The sequence below is a fragment of the Cavia porcellus genome, unplaced genomic scaffold, assembly GCF_034190915.1.
Source record: "Cavia porcellus strain 051 isolate PalLab524CR breed Dunkin Hartley unplaced genomic scaffold, mCavPor4.1 scaffold_6, whole genome shotgun sequence".
NCBI lineage: Eukaryota > Metazoa > Chordata > Mammalia > Rodentia > Caviidae > Cavia > Cavia porcellus.
Window position 1 is genome coordinate 44,867,382 of NW_026947489.1, and position 26,328 is coordinate 44,893,709.

The 26,328-nt window shown below is 36.3% G+C and overlaps 1 protein-coding gene across 1 annotated transcript in view; it reads right to left on the minus strand.

Annotated features, from left to right (window-relative positions):
• Positions 1–26,328, minus strand: part of Dgki (diacylglycerol kinase iota) — a 466,489-nt gene that overhangs the window by 119,379 nt on the left and 320,782 nt on the right. Inside the window, 2 exon segments of the mRNA XM_063250554.1 lie at positions 2,713–2,813; positions 25,989–26,051. Of these exon segments, the coding sequence (XP_063106624.1) occupies positions 2,713–2,813; positions 25,989–26,051 (164 nt within the window).

The window sequence follows — 26,328 nt, forward strand, 5'->3', positions numbered from 1 at the left end:
CAGCAGGCTCCAAGACAGAAACAAGATGGCAGAGAGGCATGGCAGAGAAGAAGATCTCAACTCATAATTCTTAGGAAGCAAAGAAACATGGGAGGAGCCAGGGAGAAGAATATAACCTTCCAGGTCTTGTCACAAGTAACCCAGATATAAGGAGGAGCATCTTCTAAGAGCAAGTCAGCTAAGAACTCACAAGTGGAGTAATCCACTAGTGAATAGCACACCTTTGTAATCCAATTACATTCCAGGTACAGGAGGCTACAGGGAGATGTTTAGATCTAAACACAACAGTGAGGGAGACTGTTTTAACAAAGTCTGAAATTAATCAACACAACCTGGGAAAGAGATTGTCAAGGACTCATCCTTTCTTTTAGAGAGGGTTTTCTAAATGGAAGGGAGATGGGAAATATTGGACATAGTACAGTCATCTTCATGCTGAAATAAGTAAACCAATTAAAGGAGCTGAAGTTCTGCATTATCAGGGAGTTCTTCATTACAGATAGAAGCAGAACTTTGGTAGACAACAAACATCCACGCTTGTAATCTCTATGAGCAGCAATTTAGACACATGGGCAAGAATCTGTTAAATGCTGATGGCGAACAGCTACATGCTGCCTGAATAAATCATTTACTCATGCCATTGAGAAAGGAAACTCATTTTTCAAACTGATTAACACACTGCTGTTTTAGTTCAAACTTTGTTGGCTATCAATGAATTGTTTTAAAAGAGCTCACTTTTTCTTCTCCTAGGATACAGGTCAGAGTATATTCCTAGACTCTAGATTGGTTATCTAGATGTGTTCTGGGATTTGCATTTAATTAATGCTTCTGAAACAGTATCTAATTTGGCATACACATCACACATAAACTGTTTTTTTTTTTGTGCCATTGTATTCAGTTTGAAGTCTGTAAGCTCCCATGAGCTTGTTGTCATCAGTTACAAGTTGGAGCCATGGAAAAGAACAAAGTTAAGAGTAAAAGCTATAACTTCAAAGGATAAACTTTCATGGGCAACTAGGAAGCATCACTGTCATATGTTAAAAATAGAATGACTGATGTAACTTTTAAATCCAATTCAATTTTTAAATCAAATTTTAAATCCAATTTTTCAAGCTCAGATCTTTATAATATCCCCTTTTCAGGTTCCAAAGACCACTGAACTTGTTGGACATACATTTATGCCAAATACTTGTCCCTATTTAAGATATTTTTCCACATAGAAATTTTATCACATAAGGTATGATGAGCAAAGCATGTGCTCGGAAACATCATTTTTCTATAAAAACTCCAATCACAATTACCTCTAGCAATGGTATACAAAGAATGTCACAGAAAAGATAGAACATATCATTGAAAGGGAACAGGTAAACAACAAATCTCATTTCATTCCGAAATTTCAAATTCATCCCCAGTCCCTACTGACTTTCTTCAAAGTTGATAGTAAAAGTCAAACTATGGCTTGAGATTCATTATCTTTTACTATTTTTTATGCTGCTCATTTGGAAATTCAAAATGAAGAACACAAAACATTCTTCTTCCTAATCAACAGCTTCTAAAAGTCAATTGAATGTATACTGTAGCTATCTTTTCACTGCAATTTTACACATGTATGTATTCATCACTCAAATTTAGATGTCATTTACATTAGAAAATATAATGGTGTTAACAGAAGGAAGAAAAGCAGAGATTTAGAGAACTACTCCCCATTCAGTCCTACTTTGCTACCAAAGAAATGAGAGTGAAGAATGGAAGTGAAGGTTAAGACAAAACCAAAGGTACTGATGCTTAAGGAAATCAACCAAAAGGACAGAGGAAGCTCAAGCAGCTGAAGAACAGAGAAGTCTGTAGCAGGCTCTGTGCATGGGCCACCAGGGGAAAGGACACTGGCTCACAGCATACTAAGAATTTTCCAACCCCTCCTAAGATTGTCCTACGTTCTGGATTTCCATCCACAAAGCTCTCTGTAGATCACAGATTCAGGAATCTGAAATCCCCCTGGGACATTTCCCACCCCAGTTCCTGCTAAGTTAACTATGGCCTCTTCCACTTTCTACTGCACTTACGTTGGGAGACTGGTCAGAGTTCTGCTTAATAAATCTCTAGTGAATGAAGATTAATGAAGTAAGCTAACAATTAGTTATGTATTTAAAGAGATATAAAGGAAATATAAACGTGAAAAGTAATTCATGTGTGGATTTAACTGAAAATTTCAGAAACAATGGTCCTTCATTATTAATGAATCATTCAGTGATCATAACGTCTCACATTCTGTGAGCCTTTCTTTTACATAAATACAACAGCCTAGGAAATCAAAGTGGTAGGTGTGCACTGCACCTACAAAAAGATGAGGAAAGTATTTGATAATGCAGGCTCCAGGAAGAGTCTGGTGTTACTCAAAGCATTTGTGAATGTTACCATGCAGTGTCACCAGCTTTTTCTCATTTTAGATAACACTGATACTAAAGTGCTAAACAAGTCCAGAGCTCCTGATGTGGGTCCCACAGCAGAATGACTGGACTCCACTGCTTTTCATTCTTAGTTATTCCCCAGCCCATATAGTATGACCAGAAGCTCACATATTACCATATTTCTCTTCACTTCTCTAACCATGTTTTCAGACACATGGGCTTACTGAACCTATCCATCAAACAAAAGAGAATCAAGAAGCTGAAGACATGTGGTTCACATGAAATCCATTACACACTTGCAACTTACAAGCTTCCCGGAGTTTCTCTTTGTCATAGTGGAATCCTTCATAGTCTTGTAAACTGATTTTGTTCACCCGGATTCTCAGACGATCTGGGACAGACTGAGGACTGCAAAACAAGAACCAAGTGGTCAGATACAAATGAAACAGCATAAATGGGGGTTATGCACCTGCAGGGATGAGGGCAAAGCCACCTCTTCTGGCTTAAAAAGAAAGAGTTCACATTCACACCAGAATTGTGGGTTACATACCAGAAAACCGCTATCTGAAGAAAACTCCTCCAGAAAACAAATACCTCTGGAATTTAGGTAAGAACTAAGTTGAATAAATATACTGAGAAAGTCTTTTAAAACCACTCTTATGTAGTATTTGTCATTCATTTATTAAAATTCTTAAGTTTGTGTGTTTTGTTACATAACTAGACACCACTAAACTGAAACAGTAAGAAGGGGGATGGAGCTATAAAGAGCTAGAGGTAAAGAGGCCTGTAAGAGTCAGATCGGTCAGCTGGGACCTCATCCCCAGAAGAGACAGGAAAACTATTTAACAGTGCAGAATACTGGTCCACAAAGCACAAGATTAAGATTAAACATCTCTCTTGAAGAGTCTCTGAAAGCACCTCTTAATTAAAGCATGATATATTAAATACTTCCTGTGAGCATCCCCAAAATAGAAAAAGTTCAATATGTACAGAATACTTTCATTCAGAAGAGAATAAAGTACATAAAGTACATAACTTTTTCTGAAAGAATTCACTCAAAACTGGTTCAGGACATATACTGAACAATTAAAGGCACCTGCTCACCCTTGGAATGTCCACAATATGGCTATTAAATTTTCCTTAAATTAAATCTTCAAAATAATTGGGTCTTGGATAAAGTGAGTAAAGTAACTCAGTAAAATTAGTTTTCATCACTTCTATTCTAGATCAACACATTTTTTTCAGCATAGCGATATAGTACAATCCCTACTTACTCTTGAATACTTATACCAACATTTCATTGGTTGAGGTAGTTTTCTCAAATAAGGGATTTCTGATAATTTTTTATGAAATAGTGATAAAAGTCACTAGTGACTAAAACAGAATGAATACCATTACTCTCCATTTCTATAAATCGTGAAAAGGAAAGACAAGAAATGGGGGAAAAGAAAAGATGGGAGGAAAGCATGGAGAGGGAAAAATGAAAAGAATCGATGGAAGGAAAACTAACACTTTAAAAATTACTCAAGATACTTCTCTCTGCCATCACACACACACACACACACACACACACACACACACACACCCACACCATATACAAACAATTTAAAAATGTACATACAAAGGCACAAATTCAAAAGAAAGGTAGCAAACATGAAAATGTCTTAGGTTCACTGGGACCAAACAAAGCCAAATTAGGAGCCATGGAGATGGCTCATCATGGGGGAAGGTGAGGAGACAGACTCAGTGGCTGTACTGCTCTATCCTTCAGAGCATGTGTGTTGGGAATCTAGTGTGTATTGCCACTGTGCTGAGCACCAAAGAGGCACTGCGCAAAAAGCTGACAGGAGCACTTAAGCGGTGATCAGAAATAGTAATACTCTCTTCAGATTACTAGAACAAATCTTAAGTATTACGCATATCCATAACATTATTTTACCATCAGAAAGGTAAAGTAATTTTAAGGTCACATAACTACTAAGTAGCAGAACTGGGAGCAGAGCTTGGTTCTCCTTAGACATCAGTTTCATGTTCTTTCTTTTCTATAAGGACTCACCATCCCTTGTCAATGGATAAATACCAAAAACTCTGTGAATATAACAACAAAACCATAAAATCAGGATTAGCACAGTCAGATATTTTCATGTGGAGCTATGACCAATGTGGAGCTTTACCAATAAATAGACAAGGAGCTGGTGAAGTAAACCGTGGTACGTTCTATAAAAGAACACAAGGTAGATGTTATTAAACATGTATAGATCTATATTTACTTAGGGGAAAGTCTGCCTACCACATACCCTCATGAGTTTATGTATTCAAGAGTAGAGTTTGGAGAAATATTCAACAAGCTGTTTATGTGGCTATCTCTATATGGTGGGGTTTCAAAATTGAATATCTGCATTTCTAGAGAAACTACCTACTTACAGTACTTTAAATGCACGTCAACTTATACAACAGTGATAAGCCCAGATAAGAATTATTGCAAAGAGTGCTACATATTAGATACAGGTAGACAGAAAAAACTGTTCGTACCAAATACCCCCAAATTTAGGGAGTTTGATTTTTTAATTCCCAGGTTCACTGAAATTATGCACAAGACTGTAACTACCAAATATTTTTCTACAAACATGACAGGTAAGAGAGAAGCTGTAACTATACAGTGTGGCAGCCCTTTCTATTCTGTAATGGGAGAAACAGGAGTACAAGATTAAATGAGCTCTACCTAAATAGAAGGTAACAGTGGCTCTAGTCTTCCCCTGTGGGCTGGAGGTACCAAGGCTAAGACCTCATTACAACATCAGTTGCCAGCGGGGAACAGGTTTCCCTGATGACCAGACCCTGCTCCTGTCCTCCACAAACTTTTTTTGCCTTAGAATGAACTCATTAGCACCACCTTTCTTAAAATTCATCACTGGCTACTCCGTCTACACAATTCTCTCTCCCATGTGCTTGTCTAGTGCCCCAGATTACAGATCACATAGTGCTGCCTCCCTAACCACTGGCTTCCCATCAGTCTCCCTTAATACCAGGGGGGCACACCATAGACATGAAGTGGGGGTTATCATTTGAACAGAACTGTTTAGAGCCCAAATTATTTCACTCATTAATTCATTTCCAGAATGAGCTAAGCAAGAGAGAAGAAAATAAGTGTTCTCACTAAGCACCACTCAATACTTCCCTCCTGCATACTGTTTCATCTTTTCTCAGCTTGCAATACATTCAGATTTCCTATTGGCAGCAGTTGTCTTTAATCCAGTCTCCTGACTCCACTATTGCGTGTTTTATCTTCTGTCAAATGCTTTCCTAGCTGAGATCCTTGAACAAATTTTAGGGTGCCACACCAAGGAGTCCATGGTGGATATCCCCTATGAATCATTGTTGCCTGTGGTGTAAACAATAGATGTGGGAGGAAGAAAAGTGGTTAAGAGCCCACGCTCCAAAAAGAATGACTGGATTTGAAGTAAAATTCTTCCAATTGCTAGTTAATCAGGAAACTCTGTGCAGTAGATTCCTTGTAAGTAAAATACAGAAGATAATAGTGCTTATCTACCTCACAAAGATAAGTACAAAGTTACTGCATACATATTTTTTTAAAATGACCCTAAGTGTTCAGTAGACATTAACTAGTATCATTATAATGTATTCTGAAACTTCTCTCTCGCATAAGATTCTAACACTAGCATCTGCTGTTACCAAATACTAGAAGTTGAGAACATATGTGAAAACTTTTGTAGGCATTTCTGACAAGATTATGGGTTAAAATGGTCTAATTTGGCTGATGTCATGATGTTTCATACTCCTGAATCTTCTCCCATCTGGTATTTTAAACAGCCAACTATTAACAAGAACACAGACAGCTAGAACACAGAATTGAAAAAGTGCACAATTAGGATCTCTCCTGCACTGTTGGTGGGAGTGTAGACTGGTGCAACCATTGTGGAGGTCAGTCTGGAGATTTCTCAAAAAGCTGGTATTGGAAGTCCCATTTGTTCCAGCTCTTCCACTTCTAGGCATATTCCCAGAAGAACTGAAAGCATCATACCACAGTGATATATGTGCACCCATGTTTATAGCAGCACAATTTGTAATAGCCATATCTTGGAAACAACCTAAGTGTCCATACACTGAGGAATGGATAAAAAAAGTTGTGGTATTTTTATATGATGGTGTACTACTCAGCTATAAAGAAGGATCACATTGAGATATTTATAAACAAATGGGTGCAGCTTGAGACCACACTCATAAGTGAAACAAATCAAACTTTCATGTATAAATACTGTAGTCTCCCTAGTGGAAGAAATGATAAGAATACATAAAAGTATGTGGTAATCATGATTCCCCGTTATATTTCTTTTAAGCCTTATGTTTTCACTCATTAATCGAAATGGTTTTATTCGGGGTTGTTTGATTTTATTGACTGTGATAGTATGAATAGCTATTTTGAAGCAAACAAGACATCATAATAGCTAGTGCTGATTTAATATCATCTTGTTTTGAAGTCCCATCAAGCTGTTGTTCTTCTGTCTCCATTGGTTTTATCATGTTGTATCTTATTGGATTTTATTATATGTGATAGTATAAACAAAAATTTTATAGGCAAAGATAATAAACTATTGTTCGTTTCCTGTAGGTTGGTTCTAAATACCCTGTAATACTTTCATTCTCTTGAATGGTTTCACACTGTCTTGACATGTTTGATGCTATAGTATATGAAGTTATACTCAAATATTTCAAGGAAATACACTATGGTAACTACTATTATGTCGGGTTATCTTGAAACACTATGTTGTTTAAATTGTTCTGTTCTGACCTGTGTTGTTATGTCCTCTTTTATCTCAATCTCCTTTTTAAAAATTTATTTTTTATTAATTTTTAAGTAAGGGAAAAAATAAATTTAAAAAGCAGCAGGATATATTATAGTAACTTTTTTGATTTCCTATTAACTTGATTTGAACTCTTGTATTGCTCCCATCATCTTGTTTTCACTGATAGTATTCTGTTTTGTTTGACAGTATCAAGTTTGAAGGTATAGGCAACTACTTTGAAGGCAATAAGATTCACTGTGATGCCCATTCTGGTTTGACTATTATCTTCTTTTGAAGTCCTGTAATGTCTCCAATGTTTTGGTTTTATTGGTTTTGTTCTGTACTGTTTTGTTCAATTTTATTATACCTGATGATATAGGCAATTCTTTTTAAGGTAGCAAGAGGCATTATGGTAACCATTGTTGATAACCTTGTACTCTGTTTTCACATCACGTACTATGTCCATCCTTTCTTTTGACTGACTCTGTTTTGTTTTGTCACATTTGGTTTTATTTTCTTCCAAAAAAAAGTAGTAAGAACTGTGGGAGTAATAAAACCCAAAATATGTAATTATTATTGCAAAAAAGAGAGGAAAATAAAGTGCTCTAAAGGATACAACTGCATGTATGTTTAAGTGTATAAGATAGATAACTATATTACTAAGTTTTTGTTGGTCATTGAACACAACTGTTTGCAGTCTCACTGTTTGAATGTCCACTTTGTATGCTTTAATTTTATAACTTGAACAATTATTTCTAAGATGACAGTATGTAATCTATTAACTAGTGATTTCTTACTGTTTGTTTTTTTGAAATTCTGTATTACTTGTACCCTTTTTGTTTTATTTTTCTCTTTAAATAAAATTTAAAAAAAGAACAAGTGCACAATGACTAAATGAAAGCAAAAGAATTCAATGTTGTCCTCTTATGTCAAAATATATTAGTGTCCCATTAATGGTTGACTGAAGGCAGAGGATGACAAAGCTGTTCCTTGGTGTCTGGAAAATAGCATTGCCATTAGTTTTCTAAAATTAAAATTTCCAGGGAAGTTAGTAGAGCATAGAAGAGAATAACAACTTGGATAAAAATAAATTTGTCTCCTGCCAACATGTACCACAAATTACTAGCATAATTATTTAGACACCATATCAAGGGCTCTAAACTTGACTTCCCTGGAACCACTCAGGATTCCTAGAAGTGATTCAGCAATCTGTGAGCTCGGTGATGGTCTCTCACTAATTTCCTCTGCAACATCACTTTAGTTCATGGCTCTGAATTTCTTACCCAGATGTCCCTCATAACAACTTTCTTAACGTGACAAGATGATTTCTCATCAGGTCACTCATGTGAGCTTCCAACTACCTCTAGACTACAGCTTTCATTGCCTCCATTAGGCACACATACTACCCCGAGGTGCTAGAGGAGAAGTGTACCGCTATCCCATTGTAGTGACTCCCTTAACACTCACTGGCATCAATTTACACTTGATTCTTGCTACTCTTTGCTCTTCTGAAGATGCTGCTTATTGTTCCTGTGTAGAATTTCAATCCATCAGAGTCAAATTCCTCCAAACTCTGCATCTTAGATTTCTGAAGGAACATAGTTTCATTCAGCCTGGGAGAAGACTCTTCTTACCCTGCCTCCTGCTGAGGTTTAATTTCTTTATGGCTGAAGCACAGAAGGTGGGTGCTTTGGCTCCCCAGGGTCACTGCCACACCACTGATGCCACATGGCTCCTTGTCAGTGTAAACATGAATTACATGGGGCAGCATCCGTTAATATCAAAGCAACACAGCACAGTGAAGAAAGGAGGATATAGTCAGAGGGATCTTAGTTCCAATCTAAACTCTAACAGTTAACTTACACTTGATACAGAGAAAACCAGTTACCTTCTGAGGTCACCTTGTGATCTGAAAATGGAAATTGTAACAGGAATACAGTGAGCACCAAGTCAAAAAAATACACATAAGGCACACACTACCAGTAAATAGTGAACCTTCAAGAATATATTATGTTGCTATTATTAACACTGATTCTTTTCAACATCTACAGCTCTTATTTTATTTTTTGTTTGTGTATTTATTTATAATGCAATGCTAGAGAGTAAACTCAGAGTCTTGTGCATACTAGTCAAGTAAGTGCTCTACCATTAAGCTATATATACAACCCTTCAAACAATTTTTTTTTTGATCCTAGAAAAGGCAGTATGTAATAACCAGTGGCATCCCAAAGCAGTTCAGTAAGTAGAGTAGTTTCAGCAGTTTTCCTTCAAAGGATGAGCAATAGGACAATAATCTAGATCAACTTTTTAAATTCTCTTGACTTGTTTTCATTTGATGGCAGTGAATGCCACTGGTGTTACTGATTCAGCCAATTCTTACACATTTATCTGAAGCCACCACCATGCAGGCATCATGCCAAAGCTTCTGGCCTCACAAGTCAGATTTATGTTTTAAACCTTGAACAACTGATTACCACTGACTAAAATTGCTAATTGTCCTCTCCACAGGATAACACCACATCTTCACTTCCTGCTTTTCCTTTACTCCTTCATATTTAGATCACTCCTTAATTCACGTTGCTTTGCGAAGGTCCTGAATACACAGTAGTGGTTGCATTGTAGTCTGGAGATTTTGACATGAGGGTGCTACTCATCACTGTATGGTTGGAATAATCCAATCACCAACTAGCAACACAGGTGTGTTCCCACCCATCCATGTTTCTGCATCAGAAATCCAAGAAGAAAGAATCACCTGGCTGTCCTTCCTCACTTAGCCAAATGAGTCAATGAGTCAACGGGTAGAGTGTTCTCGTAACTTTCTCTAATTCACTCCCTAACAAAAAGATTTATAAACTGCTCTGGTTTTCTGAAACATTTTTCTTTTCCATGTAAAAATGAGCAGAATAAAGATACATATTTCTCTTTTTTATTTTTTATGTTTGGCCTTTTTGAGACGTTTCACTATGCAGTTCAGGTTGGCCTTGAATTCACATGTAGCCCAGGCTGGCTTCAAACTTGCAGCAATTCTCTGGCCTTAGCTTCCCAAGTGCTGGGATTACAGGCATGTGCCACTGTGTCTGACCTTAAAAACACAGTTCTAGAACAGAACTTAAAGAAATCACACAGTGATATTAATCAACAAACATACCTTATGCAAAATGTGATATTAAACGTGAGGAAAGTAAGTTCCTTAGCATATACATTTGGGACAGATAGTAACTTATTTGAATGATGAAGAAGAAACAAATACAAAACAATTAGATATGTTGGAACTACCAACACAAAAAAGAAAAGAATTAAACAGAGAAAAAGAAGGCGTTTACTGGCAAGGTCACAACAGAGTGTAATGATCACTCTGGGCACTTGTGTCTGTTTCATTTCCTTCACTTGCCACATTAAAGTAGCTCAGATCTCTATGACAGACAGAAACCTGATGTATTTGTAAGAGAAGAGCCTTTCTTCAAGGAAGACATATAACCGTTTTATTTAGCATGAGCAGTAAAGTACATTAAGACAAAAGACACAATTATGTCCCAATTAGAAGATACAAATCATCTCTAGAGCAGTAAGGTCTAAGCAATAAATTTTTAAAAGTAAAGTCACAGTCTTCCCTAACATAAAGCTTTGGCCTTTGCATTCTGTTTATAATTCTCTCAACAGCATTTCCAATTTAGTCAAATAGAATTTGCTGAATTCATTGTTAGAATTTCCCTTTCTGACATAAAATTTGATGAGTTCTAGGGATTAATTAAATGTAGCATCGACAAGTATTCTTCTATGTTTTTTGAAATGTACCCTCATTTCATTTCATGTAAGTGCTTTTGGATGTTATGAAAGAAAAGGAAAACTTAATTGAATCATTATAATTAAATTGAAACTCTCCCACAAATGAAATGCACCTTGCAGTTCATTACCACCTGAGCAAAGCAATTCAATATAAATACACTCTTGAAACACTCAAAAACAAATATCTAGATTTCTTTGTTACTGATACAGTCTTCTCACTCTATGTCAGACAGTAATATCAGTACTGGAGTAAAATGAAAATGTATCTTTTGGATCTTCTCTCAATTCAGGGAGTTAAGGCCACACCAGGTGAGTTCCAGCGCACTGGTGTGGGCCCAGTGACTCTAAGATCATCGCTCCCAGCGGTTAAGAGCCTGCCCAGCTTCCAGACACACTAGACTAGGTTCCGGAGGTTTCTAGGGCCCAGTTAGACCATGCTCAGTGACCTTCATTCAATCAGGGGAGCTGAGGGCACAAAAGGTGAGTTCCAACACACTGGTCTTTGCCCAGAGAGAGCTTTGGACCATCACCTACAGTGGTTAGAAGCCTGCCCAGCTCTAGAACACCAGAAATGTCACGGGAGGTCCTGCAAGCCTGACTAGACCACGCTCAGCAACCTCCATTCAGTTTCAGGAGCCAGGAGCTAAAGGCATAGAAGGCAATTTCCAACACACCCAAGGGAAGCTTTGGAACATCATTTGAAACACGCAAATATAGGAAAATGACAAGAAGAAAGACCAAAATGCAATCTCAAACCTCCAGCCAATACCGAAAAAGTCAAGGAGCCATGTACATAGAAAAAATATAAGCCATACCCCTGAAATAAAGAAGCAACTCTGGGAAGCTTGAAAGTAATTCAAATTAGAAATAATCTCCCAGCCCACCCAGCTTCCAGCCACCCTAGACTAGGCTTGGGAAGTTGTACAGCCTGACTAGATTACCACTAGTGACCTTCTTCGATCAGGGGAATTGAGGGCACATGAAGTGAGTTACAGCACATTGGTCCTTTCCCGGGGAGACCTTTAGACCATCATTCACAGTGGTTAGGTGCCTGTCCAGCTTCCGCGAAAACTGGAGGTGGCATGGGAGGGCCTGTGGGCCTGACTGGACAACATTCAGCAACCTTCATTCAGTCCCACGAGCCAAGGGCATAGGAGAGTATTTCCAACACACCCCAGGGAAACCGTGGAACAATACTTGAAACACAGAAATATAGGAAAATGACAAAACAAAGGACCAAAATGCAATCTCAAACCTCCAGCCCATACCAAGAAAGCCTAGGAGCCATGTACACAGATGAAAATATATGCTGTATACCTGAAATAATAGCAACTCAAATAAAAAAGAAACTCTGGGAAGCTTTAAAGGAATTCAAGCTAGAAATAATCTCCCAGGAAAAAAAAGGAAATGATAAAAGTAATAAAAGAGATGCTGAACACATCAAAAGAAGACAGTTAAAAAATCAGAGGAACAAAATAAAAAGATAGAATCTCTGGATGAACAATATAAGAAACAAACAGAATACATGAACCAGATGCAAAGAGATATACAGGAAATCAAAAATTCCACTGAAAGCTGTAAAAACTGTCTCAATGAAAGTGAAGATAAAATTTTAGACTTCAAAGACAAGATTGCAGCTAGTGAACAGGAAAGGAAAGATCTTTTAAAAATAACAAGGAATCAGGAAATAACAATTCAACAGCTGCACGATGAGGAAAAGAAAAATAACATAAGATTGATAGGGATAAATGAAAAAGAAGGGGACAACACAAATGATATCAAGAGGCTATTTACAGAAGTAATAGCTGAAACTTTCCCAAACATGAAAATGGAAACTGACATTAGAATTAGTGAAGCATATAGAACTCCAAATAGCCATAACCAAAATAAAACTATACCCACATATATAATAATCACCATCCCAGAAATCCAACATAAGAATAGAATATTAAAAGCTGTTAGAGACAAAAGACAGATCACGTATAAAGCAAAACCTATCAGAATCACAGAAGACTTCTCAACACAAACAATGAAGTCAAGAAGAGCATGGTGTGAAGTACTTTAGATCCTAAAGGAAAATGATTTCCAACATAGACTGATGTACCCTGAAAAACTGTCCTTCAAATTGGATGAGAAATAAGATATTTCCATGAGAAAGAAGAGCTGAAGAACTTCATGAATACCAAGGCAACCCTGCAAAGAATACTGAAAGACAATTTAGATACACATAGAAAAAAACCACTAAGCAAGGCATACAATTAAACAGAATTGAAAGATAAAAGATGCAAAAGCAGAAAAATAACATGTCAACAATAACTCAATATTACCCAGACAATAACCCAACATTAACCCAGAAAAATAACATGTCAACAATAATCCAATAACCCAATATATAACAGTTATAACCATTAACGTAAATGATCCATAACCATTAACGTAATGGATCAAGAAACAACATCCAACCATATGCTGTCTACAAGAAACCCATCTAACCCAAAAGGAAACTCACAGACTGAAACTCAAAGGATGGAAAACAATACTTCATGCAACAGAACCCCCCCCCCACCAAAAAAAAAAGTGAGGGTAGCAGACAATGTGAACTTCAAACCAAGAATAATCTGAAGAGATAAAGAAGATTACTATATACTAGTTAGGGGGAAACTTCAAGAGGAAGAGATAACAACCTTAAATATATATATGCACCAAATTCGAGAGCTATATATATATATAAAGCAAGTACTAACAGAAAGGAAAAACCAAATTACCAATAACACAATTATAACAGGAGACCTTAACACACCATTCACACCAAGGGACAGATCAACCAGACAGAAAATCAGCAAAGAAATAACAGAACTGAATCAGACCTGCGAACAAATGGACTTGATAGACATATATTAGAGTGTTCCATCCAACAACATCAAAATATACATTCTTGTCACCAGTACATGGCACATTTTCTGGAAACAAACCATATACTAGCCCACAGGACATATTTAATTAAATGCAAAATAAGTGAAATTATCTCATGCATGTTATCGGATCATAGGGCCATGAAACTAGAAATTAATGATAAAAGAAACTGCAAAAGCCCCACAAATACATGGAAATTAAATAATACACACTTGAGCAATCAGTGGGTCACAGAGGAAATTAAAGAAGAAATTAAACAATATCCACAAGCAAATGAAAATACAAATACAACTTACTGGAATCTGTGGTATGCAATGAAAGCGGTCCTCAGGAAAATTTATTGCACTGAGTAACCACATCAGTAAAACAGAATGAACACAAATAAACAACCTAATAATATACCACAAACATCTAGAAAAAGAAGAGCAAGTCAAGCCCAAAGCCAAAAGAAGAGAGGAAATTATAAAATCAGAGCAGAAATTAATGCAATAGAGACTAAGAAAACAATCCAAAAAATCAACGAATCAAAGGAGTTGATTCTTTGAAAGAATAAATAAAATTGATAAGCCACTAGCCATCTTTATTTTAAAAAGGAAAGAAAAAGCTCAAATTCATGCATTAAGGAATTAAAAAGGTGAAATCACTACAGACTCTGTGGAAATACAAAAGATCATCAACACCTACTTCAAAAACCTCTACTCTCATAGGTATGATAACACAGAAGAAATGGACAAATTCCTAGAAACATATAAACTATCAAAGTTGGGTCAAGAAGATGTAAAACTGCTGAATAACTCAATTTTTATTAATGAAATGGAAAAATGTAATTAAGTCCTTACCTACAAAAAAGAGCCTAGGCCCAGACAGATTCACTGTGGAATTCTACAATGAAGACTTAATGCTGACACTCCTCAAACTGTTCAATGAAATTGAAAGGGAAGCAATTCTTCCTAAGTCATTCCTGGAAGCAAATATTACTCTAGTACCAAAACCTGAGAAAGACCAAACTAAAAAAAAAAAAAAAAAAAAAAAGAACTACATGCCAATCTCTCTCATCAACACAGATGCAAAAATTCTCAACAAAATATTGACAAACAGGACGCAAATCATCAAGAAAATTATATACCACGACCAAGTGGGATTCATCCCAGGCATGCAGGGATGGTTCAACATACGTAAATCAATAAATGTAATCCACCATATCAATAAAGCCAAAAGTAAGAATCACATGATCATTTCTATAGCTACAGAAAAAGCATTTGATAACATCCAACAGTCATTCATGATAAGAACCTTACAGAAAATTGGAATAGATGGTCTTTACCTCAACATAATAAAGGCCATCTACGACAAACCAATAGCCAGTATCATACTAAATGGCCAAAAACTGAAAGCCTTTGCTTTAAAATCAGGCACAAGACAAGGATGTCCCTTATCACTGCTCCTATTCAACATAGTACTGGAAATACTAGCCCAAGCAACTAGACAAGAGACAGAAATAAAAGGAATAAAGATAGATAACGAGGAAGTTAAATTATCATTATTTGCAGATGACATGATATTCTACATGAAAGACCCCCAAAATTCCATTGAAAGAGTCCTAGATATAATAAATAAATTCAGCAATGTAGCTGCATACAAAGTCAATATTCAAAAGTCAATAGCATTCCTATACACTTACAACAAAATCACTGACAGAGAAGCCAAACCCTACGTGCTAGCATCCAAAAAAAATGAAATACTTAGGAATTAATCTCATGAAAGAAGTAAAAGTTCTATACATGGAAAATTATAATACCCTGAAAAAGAAATTGAAGAGGATCTCAGAAAATGGAAAGACAACCCTTGTTCATGGATAGGAAGAATAAATATTGTGAAAATGGCTATTCTCCCAAAGCTGTTATACAGATTCAATGCAATCCCAATGAAAATATTATGAACATGCCTCATAGATCTAGAGCAATCACTCCTAAAATTCATCTGGAACCAGAAGAAACCTAGAATACCAAAGGCAATTCTAAGCAGCAAAGGCAAGGCGGGAGGCATCACAATCTCTGACTTGAAGTTATACTACAAAGCTACTGTAATAAAATCAACATGGTACTGGAATTAAAACAGCTGAAAATCAATGGAATAGATTAGAAGATACTACCACGACTACAAACATACTCAACCACCTTATCTTTGATAAAGGGGCCAAATATATTCACTGGAAGAATGACAATCTCTTTAATAAATGGTGCTGGCAAAAATGACTCTCCATATGCCAAAAACTCAGACTAGACCCATGCCTATCATCATGTACTAAACTAAAATTTAAATGGATCAAAGATATAAATATTAAAACAGAAACACTAAAACTGTTGGAAGAAAAATTAGGTAAAAATCTTGAAGACATAGGGGAAGGTAGAGAATTCATGAACAGGACTCAAACCGCCGGGAAATACTTCCCAGAATCAATAACTGGGACCACCTCTTATTAAAAAGTTTCTGTATATCAGAAGAAATTTCCAGCATAGTGAAAAAAACTGGGAAAAAATCTTAGTGAGCTCTCCCTCAGACAAAGGACTTCTATCTAAGATATATAAAGAATTTTAAAAAATCAGACCCCCAAAATTCAAAGATCCAATCCAAAAATGGACATCTGAGATGAATACACACTTCTCAGATGAAGACATACAAATGGCAAATAAATACAAGAAAAAATGTTCATCATCATTTGTCATTAGAGAAATGCAAATTAAAACCACACTGAGATTCCATCTCACTCCTGAAAGAATGGCCAGGATCAAGAAAACCATCAACAACAAATGCTGGAGAGGCTGTGGGGAAAAAAGGAACTCTCCTTCACTGTTGTTGGGCATATAGACTGGTACAACCATTGTGGAGGTCAGTCTGAAGATTTCTCAAAAAGCTGGGATTGGAAGTCCCAGTTGTTCCAGCTATTCCACTTCTAGGCATATTCCCAGAACTGAAAGCATCATAGCACAGTGATATATGTGCACCCATGTTTATAGCAGCACAATTTATAATCACCAGATCTTGGAAACAACCCAAGTGTCCATCAACTGAGGAATGGTTAAAAAAAGTTGTGGTATTTTTATACAATGGAGTACTACTCAGCTATAAAGAAGGATCACATTGAAATATGTCTTGAGACCAAACTCATAAGTGAAATACATCAAACTCACATGTATAAATACTGTAGAGTCTCCCTAGTGTAAGAAATGGTAAGAGTACATAAGATTTTATAGTAATCATGATTCTCCAATACATTGCTTTGAAGGCTTATAATGTTTTCATTCATTAGTTGGAAAGGTTTTACTCTATTTTGTTTGATTTTATTATGTGTGGTGGTATGAACAGCTATTTTGAAGAAAACAAGACCTTATGGAAGCCATTGCTGATTTAATATTGTCTTGCTTTGAAGTCCTACAATGCTTTTGTTCTTCTCTTTCCATTGATTCTATCATGTTGTATCTTACTGGATTTTAATATGTGTGATAGTATAAGAATTTATGGAAAACGAGATAATATAGTAGCCATTGTTCATTTTCTGTTATTTGGTTCTGAATACCCTATAATACTTTCATTCTCTTGAATGGTTTTATGCTATTTTGTTATGTTTGATACCACTGTATGTGAAGGTATGCTCAACTATTTCAAAGAAAGAGACATGGAAGCTACTGTTAATATCTGGTTGTCTTGTGGTGAAGTGCTGTGTTGCTTACATTGTTCTGTCCTCTTTTGTCTTAATCTCTTTAAAATAAAACATTTTTTTTTAAAAGAAAATGTATCTTTTTCTCCTGAATGCAGTAAGTGCATTCATAACGATGTAAAGCTTTTTTTTCTCCTCAGCAGAGTTCATGTGTAATAAATCTTTATTCAAGAAAACCAATAAAATGTTCCTGTATTTCTGTCATTGTTTTTTGCATGATAATACTTTACGAATTCATATTTGAACTAAAATTTAAAGTACATATTTTTTTCAATCACTTTATTTTACAGAAAACAGATTTGTAGCTGGAGGTATTAACAATCTTATTATGCTCAATATAAATTAGTACTAGAAATCTATCAATAAAAGTGAAATTTCCTTCTGTTTGTCTTATAGGCTTAATAGTTTTTAAAGTTAAATCAGCAATGCAATAATGTACACAAAGTTCACCCTTTAAAAAGCTAGTCAACCACAAAAGGAAAATAACTGTCAGTTAACCATGCTTAATATAATACTACTGCAGGCTGACTCATCTCCCAAAGTTAGGTCTCTGAAGTCTTAACCCCAGATATCTCAGACTGTGACTGTGTTGGGAGAGAAGGTCTCCATGAGGTAATTAAATTAAAGTGAGGTCAGCAGGGTGGGTCCAAATGCAGCAAGATTATTGTCCTTTCAGGATGCAGATCCAAGCAGTGGGAAGGCCTTTGAAAAGACACTGTTTGCAAGCCAGAGAGGGAGACTATAGAAACCAGCCTGGACACGTTCACCTCAGACATTCTCAGCCTCCAGCGATGAGAAAATCACTTCTGTGATTCAAGTTACCCTGTAGATTTTTTTTATGGCATCCCTGATAAACTCAGACATATGCCTTAAAAGATGTACTAAGAGAATGAACTTACTTTGTTTTAGTCCTAAAATATATAATGAAAGAATGAAAGCAATTTCCAAGCTGCCAAGGAATGTGTGCCAGCTTGACATCTCTGCTTTGACCAGTCAGACGTTAATTTCTACTACTCCTTCCAAATGTCATGTTATTTACAAAAATCTGAACAATGTTTTTTGAACTTACTGGATTCATGTCATTTCTAAGGTCACATTATTTTTATTTTTTTAATTTACTGTTTAAGTGCATATATTTCCTCCTGCTTTTTCCTGATAAATGTATCTGGAACATGGATTTAAGTGGAATCCTGAAGTCTGCCTCCTGCAAGGGGGTCCCCTGTGCCCTGCATCATTAAGCCAAAAATTAAATAAATAAATAAATAAAGCCCTAAGATTTCACTTCAGTTTTGAAGTAACCTTTTACACTAAGAAAAACGCTGAGTAGTAAGACTGTTCCGATACCTATGCAGACATGATAACCCAGCTCTAAAAATACATTTTAAAAACAACATGACATTAATTTTAAGGTCTGAGCGAGTCTTTAATGTGTTCACTGTTATGTAAGTGTGTCAGGCACTGGATTCTGCAGACTCTCCTTAGGGGAAACAAGAGCGCCCCTCTACTGTGAGTACAAACACATTTCCTATGTTTCCAGTGCAATACAGTACCTGACAAATTCTTCAACTGTGCTAGAATTTATTTAAATTAGTTGTCATTCTGAATTCTTTCTTATAACATTTGTTCCACAAACATGTAACATCAAAGACTCATACATTTGAAAGGCTCAAAATTGAATTCTAAGTCATTCAAATCCACATTTTCTTAAAACTCTTATGTAGTATGATTTGACTAAAATGTATAAATTGTACATACAAAGACACACATTCTCATAGGAAAATGATCAGAGTTTATATGGATAGTGCAGTGCAGTGCTTTAAATGTTTTATCAAAACAAATAGTCCTGGATTTTAACCCTAATTTTTCCAATGTATAGTATGTTAATAAGCACATTTCCTATAATTTTTTGTACTCTGTCTTCTTATCTATGGATTGTTCATAAACATATAGTATTTGTCAACATAGTTTTTAGGGTGCTACACTGGCCACAGTCAGAGTCTAGGTACATAATACTTCTCTGACTAAACTGTACTTCTCTGTAAAAATGCACTTGGGTTCCTGCAGACAGCCAGGTAAGCAGGACCTACGCTTCCCAAGGCAGCACAGGCCTTGACTCCTGCTCAGCATCAGACTAACGATGACTCCATCATGTACCAGGGCAAGTCTTGCCTACTTCCTGTCTTAGATCATTTGGAGTGAATTTTCATGGTATTCTAACGTGATGCCCTGAATTGTACCATAACAGATTTTCAGAGTTGGAGGGAATTCCAAGGACTGACTGCACTTTTAGAAACTAACTTTAAAACTGAAATGCAAAAGGTTAACACGTGGTCAACACAGAAGGATGCCACCAGAGGGAAGAAGAGGTACAGAATAAGGAGATGCCAGCCAAACATCTGTGTGCCACTCCTGCTGCTCTTTGCCAGTGGCACTAGACCACGCCCTGTGGGATCAAGTTCTAGCAGAGTGAGTCAGCTCTTCAGGAAACTCACATCACTGACAGAGAAAAGCTGTTATCTGAGCTGCAGCCAGGCTTTGAGTCTCTGAACTACGAGCAGAAGTTCAAGCAGCTTCTCATTTCTTTTCTTTAGAATTTTCCACTCAGTGCATCAGTTTTATGACACCAGGGTGGCAAAAGAGGAGAAAAGGGAATGATGGAATCTATGGTCTGACTCAGGGGAAACAGAGGCAGTGGGAGGCATCCACACAGGACGTGTGGGGTAAGGAAGGAGAGTGAAAGGAAGACAAGAAGACGAGAGGATGGTCACACCACAGTGGAGTCTTTTGCTCAATTTTAGACAGCAAATAGACTTGCTTTTCTCAACTCTTATGCTGATCCAATTCTCTGAAAACAAAAATTCTCATTTTTAAAAAAATTAGCCCTTTTTGATTTCTCCCTTTAATAGCAATATATGTTCATTAAAATGAATCAGAAAACAGTAAGTTAGGAAAAAATATCTATAATCCTATCACTCAGAAATTATCACTGAGGAATACAATCATCTCAACAAAAGCATGCACACGTAATCACAGTAGTTGAAGAATCTTAGGCATTTTGGTATCCTCAAAACTGGTTTTTTAAACCAAAAAGGATGATGCAGAAATTACAATCTATAAATCAGAGTTTGGAAAGATTTCTGCCCCAGGCTTAGCTGGCCCACCAAACACCATTAATTGTTAGGTTCTGCCTCAGACATAAATCACTTGATTCATTGACTCAAATCATGCATGGTAGGTTATCTACCATTGTAGATTAAAAGTAAACCTCAAATATTACCAAGGCATGCTTGTAAATTATCTACTTTGACAATATTTCTCTACTTTCTGATAGAGCACAGGATACGGTAGAGAGGGGTTTATGAAGAGAAAAAGTATTCTATATAATTCATATGTCTCATTTCCTAAATAAAGGGCCAGAATTAAATAAACAAGATAAACAGACCTTTCATAACATGTTGCATCAGTTTAAGAACATGTAACAAAAGCTTTGATGTAACTAGTTGGAGAAAATCATTACAGAATTTTAGAATGCACTTCAAACAACTTATTAGTTTACTTCTTTCAACTCAGGTGATATCAAACCACCTATGGCCACTTTGTCTCTTTGGTCATGAAGATGGAAGGTTCTAAGTTCTGTATTTGCAGTTTTGTAAAAATAAAATTCTTAAATTCTTTTCTAAAAAGCTTAAACATTTAAGAGCATATATCAAAAATATGTCCTATTCTCTTAGTAATACTCCTTTCTTCTTGAAAAGCAAATCAATTTTATTTCAGTCTGTACCCAGAGCTTTCATTTTTCAGAAACAATTTCAGAATGCTGGTTCATATGCAGTCTGCAGTCAGATATGACACTGTGAACTTCTCCCATATGTCTGTGTCTAAGTCTGTCTTCCACAAGGTAACAAGCAAACCCGCACAACTTAACACTGGGATGCACTCTGTTTATGTTTAAATTATAACTGCTCTGCAAGATGGCATGTTACATTTAACATATATTGGTGGTAATTCAGAATACACCAATCCACCCAGAGTTATTTTGCTGAGTTTAGCTATGGCATTCACTGAGTAGCTGCAGTGGTAAGGACATGTTGCTGCCAACAGCATACATACACCAAAGAACAGCACAGAAGAGGACAAAAATATATTCACATGTGCGCGTGTGTGCGTATGTGCGCATCCAGTTGACTTTGTACAAAGTTATAAAAGTAATTCAATGGAAAAAGATAATCTTTTCAACAAATAATGTTGGAACCAATGAACACTCATATGCAAAAAAAATTAAGATAACAGCATATTTTACATAAAAATTAAAACAGATTACATACTAAACATGTGCTTCACCAAAGATTAATGAGTGCCAAATAAACACCTAAAAAATTGGTAAAAACCACTAAGCACTGGGGAAAACAAATATAACCTAGTATGTAATACAACTATACTCTTATTACAAGTACTATGAAAAATACTGACAGCACCCAAGTGTTAGCAGGAATGCATAGCAACCAGAATTACCATACATTACTGTGAAAATGCAAAATGGTAAAACTACTCTGGACAATAGCCTTTTCAATTTCTTTTTAAGTAAAATATATACTTACCTGTGAACCAGTGACCCCATTCATAGGTGTTAAACCTAGAGAAATGAAAACTTTTGTTTACACAAAAACCTATTCATCAGTGTCCATAGCAGCTCTCCTCACTCCCAGTCACCCCAAACTGGAAATAATCCAGATCTTTCAGCCAAAGAATGGGCAAGCACAATGATACACCCATATGGTGGAATACAGCTCAGCTATACAAAACAGCACATGACTGATTCTTATACATGCAACAGCCTGGGTAAATTTTCAACAATGTTATGTTCAGCCAAAGAACCAGCAAAAATAGGCTACATATTGTATGGTTTTACTTCTAAAGTATTATTCAGAATTAGAAACCTATAGTGAGCAGTTCTTCTAAGAAATTAGAAGATGAGATGTAGTTATAGTGGGGTAGACTGTTAAGACAGCGTCTAGCGGTGACAGACTGATCTGTACCCTAACTGTGGTAGTTATATGGATCTATATATGCCTCAACACTCATAAAAGCACACTAGCAGGGATATGAGAGTAGAAAATTCAATGTTACTCTATTCTGATTTTAGCTACTACTAATAAAAACAAATGCAGTAAGTATAAAACAAAATATCTTTCACAAGGTACTATAGTAAGAATCTTGGGTGCTTGTTACATTGTATTATAAGTGTACATAGGCAACTCAGGCCTGTTTGCCATCAGCTTAGATTTCTGATGTCTGTTATCTTTAGTATCCTACAGATTATCTGGCATCTAAAGTAAGCACTTAATATGTATTAAAAGATTTTTAATGAGAAAAAAAGCAGGCAAGAAATGTAACCTAATGAAAGATGCCCACAAAATGACAAAATAGTTCCTTAAGAAACACGAGTTTCATACTGTTTTGCTATTGCTAAATAGTAGTTAGCATTTGGAATACTGAGCATATTTGTGCATAATTTATAAAATTTAATATGTGTGTATCATTCAATCTTACAAAACCATTTGATTTTAACTTACAATGTAGAAGACTTGTGGAGAATTATTCTTTTCTTAATTTTGTCCTATTTTTTTAATAAGCCTACTAAATACCTCTGATTAAAATTCATTGATTTATAGGGAGTAATAGCAAAATTAAAATTTCAAGATTCTTTTCATAAAGCAGGAACACAGACACTAGCATACACTGCAATTCATAACAACTAATGCTCTGCACTGTCACTCCCTGCCTGCTCTCTTCCTTCCAAAAGTCATCAAAATACCAGTGAAGGACTTCTTCAAGCCTAGCATAAAGGCACACACTTGCAACACCAGCACTTTGTCAGGCTGAGGCAAGAAGATCACAAGTCTGGACAATTTAGGAACACCTTGTCTCAAAATAAAAAATGTACAAGGAATCTAGCTCAGTGTAAGGACCGTGGGCTTAATCCCTAGTACAGGAGAGGAGAGGAGAGGAGAGGAGAGGAGAGGAGAGGAGAGGAGAGGAGAGGAGAGGGGAGGGGAGGGGAGGGGAGGGGAGGGGAGGGGAGGGGAGGGGAGGGGAGGGGAGAGGAGAGATGAGAGATTACTTCACGTTTTTTTAAAGAGGTTACATTAGCTTCTGGGGCATCGGAAAGAAAAGCCTCTCTGAAAAAAAAGATCATCTACCAAAAACAAAGCAAAACAAAACAAACAGGTGGCTCTGAGCAGAGAATGGCTGACCTGAGAGCCCCCCAACTCCTTGCAAAACAGTCATCTCGGCGCTTGATACTGGGGTATCTGACTCTCACAAAAATGAACACAAGCTAAGCGTGAGATTGCTAGTTATTCCTGAAAACAACAGTGAGAGTGGTTCAAACAAACTAAGTTATTATTACCATGATATAAAAAAACATTACACGTATGTTGTACTTGGGTTTTTCTCCATGTTCCTTGCTCTATTTGATAATGTTCTCCTGATCTTTAAAGTAATACCCAGATTTAATAAATTTTTATTTCATCAATAGTTTATCATCATATAGTTTATAATATCCAATATTTAATATGTGTCACATATAGACATGGAATATTTTCCAATTAATGTTCAACTTTCAAAGTAGCCACAATTTTGTGTCTGCTACACTATGAAAACAAACACAGGAATTTACTTACTACAAAGAAAAATTGAAAAGAAAATTAAATTTACCTTATTATAGTACACATGTGCCTCAAATAAGAAGTGAACATCGCCATTTAAAATAAATGAAAATGTAAAAGCAAAAAACATAAAACAATATCTGACACTGAGCAACAGCCCAGTAAATATTTTTTAATAAATATAATTTTAACAAATGAATAAACAGGTAAGTATCTGTCAGATTACAGAGAAAAGTAAGATTTACAACTGAACTTTAGGAATTACTTTGCCCTATCACTACTGTGTATAGGCAGGTATTTTTTCTTTTTTTTTTGTCTTTTTCCTTTTTATCAGTACCAGGGATTGAACTCATACTGCCTGCTTTCAAGGCAGGCGCCTATGCCGCTGAGCTAAATCCCCAGCCCCGCGTGTACTTTTTTCTATGCATTCATTCTACCAACCATTGTTTGGTTTCAAATAATTTTTTAAACAGGGAAAAGAAATCAAAATTTGATTAAAAATACCAATTATGTCAAATAGTCCATGTCAAGTGTGGGATATACACATTTAAAGCAGTAAATTTAATTAATTAACATCAAATTAAACCTTAAGAATTAAAGAAGATTCATCAGTGGTAAACTCCAGTGAGAGTGCAATTAATTCTGATGGCAAGGATTCAAGAAATAATTCTTTGAAAAGGTAATCATGTAACTGGGCCTTGAGAAATGCATAGGTTACTGGTAGATGGAAGATGAAATGTCATGCACCATTAACAGCACAAATTTTAAAACCAGGCAGCCTGAGTTTGAATCCCAGTTTATGACATAGTAGCTCTGTGACCTTGAGAAAATTACTTTTAACCTGTTTTACATTAATTTCTTCATATAAACAACAGAGAGATGATATTATATATGGCATAGTGGTGTTAATGTATGTAAAGTACTTGCAGCAGCACCTGAAACATAATAAATGATAGGTAAGTGTATTCTAGATGAAGAAAAGATCGGACAAGACAAAAGGAATAGTATCCAAAATTCCTTAAGTATTCATTTGATTTCGCCAGAAGAAAATAATACCCTGGAATGTTAAGTACAAACCACTATATATGAATAAAACACAATTTCCTAACTCAGTGGCAGTTTGAGATCTGTTATGACATGTATGGATTCTCAGCCAGTAAGTATACCCATATCTATACCTTAAAACTCTACATAAAACTTTTGGGATTCATCCACAAATCAAGGATTGTAGGTACTTGCTCCAACCCATCCCTGAGGCACAGGTAATGTAATGGTCTAAAGATATTGTCACCTTTCTAATAAAAGCAACGCTTTGCATGAAATGCTATACAACCACATGCAATCATGGGCTCTAAAGTACTTAACTAAAAAATTAAACTCTAACTCTTAGAAGATGGAGATATGTAGGACATGAAGAACATCATGGTTCCATTTCAGATCAGAAAAGGGAACAAGAAAGCAACAGTGGTTAGGAGGGTTTTTTGGTTTTTTTTTTTTTTTTTTTTTTTTAAAGAGGTAGAAGAATTATGTTTTTTAGCACCTTCATGGCAGTCAAGATTTTAACAAACATCTTAATCCTCAGGGTTTCTTATCTGGGCAGCAGATCTGTGGAAGAAAAGGAAGCCATAGATACCTAACCCTGAGGAGAAGAGGTTGGGGACAAAATGTAAAAATGGAACGGCGCTGTACTCACATGGTGAAGGAGCCAGGGGGAGCAGACACTCGCCGCAGGTCCGCAGCTTGCACCTGATGGATGCTAGAGGCAGCAGGGAAATGAGCAGCGAAGACAGAGTCAGCAGGACAGCGTGGACAGACAAGGAACAGGCCAGGGAGAGAAAGAGAGACACACAAAATTTAAACAGAAATTAAATGAGAGTGTCACAACAGTGAATGAAAGAAAAGGGAAAATCAAGCCAGCCATGGAAATAATCCACAAAAGCCAGTGATACAGTAGCAATGAAGCTGACAGGACACATGGAAGAGGCTGGTTCCAGGCAAGCTATGGACTGCAGTGCAGGGCCAGCACAGGAGGG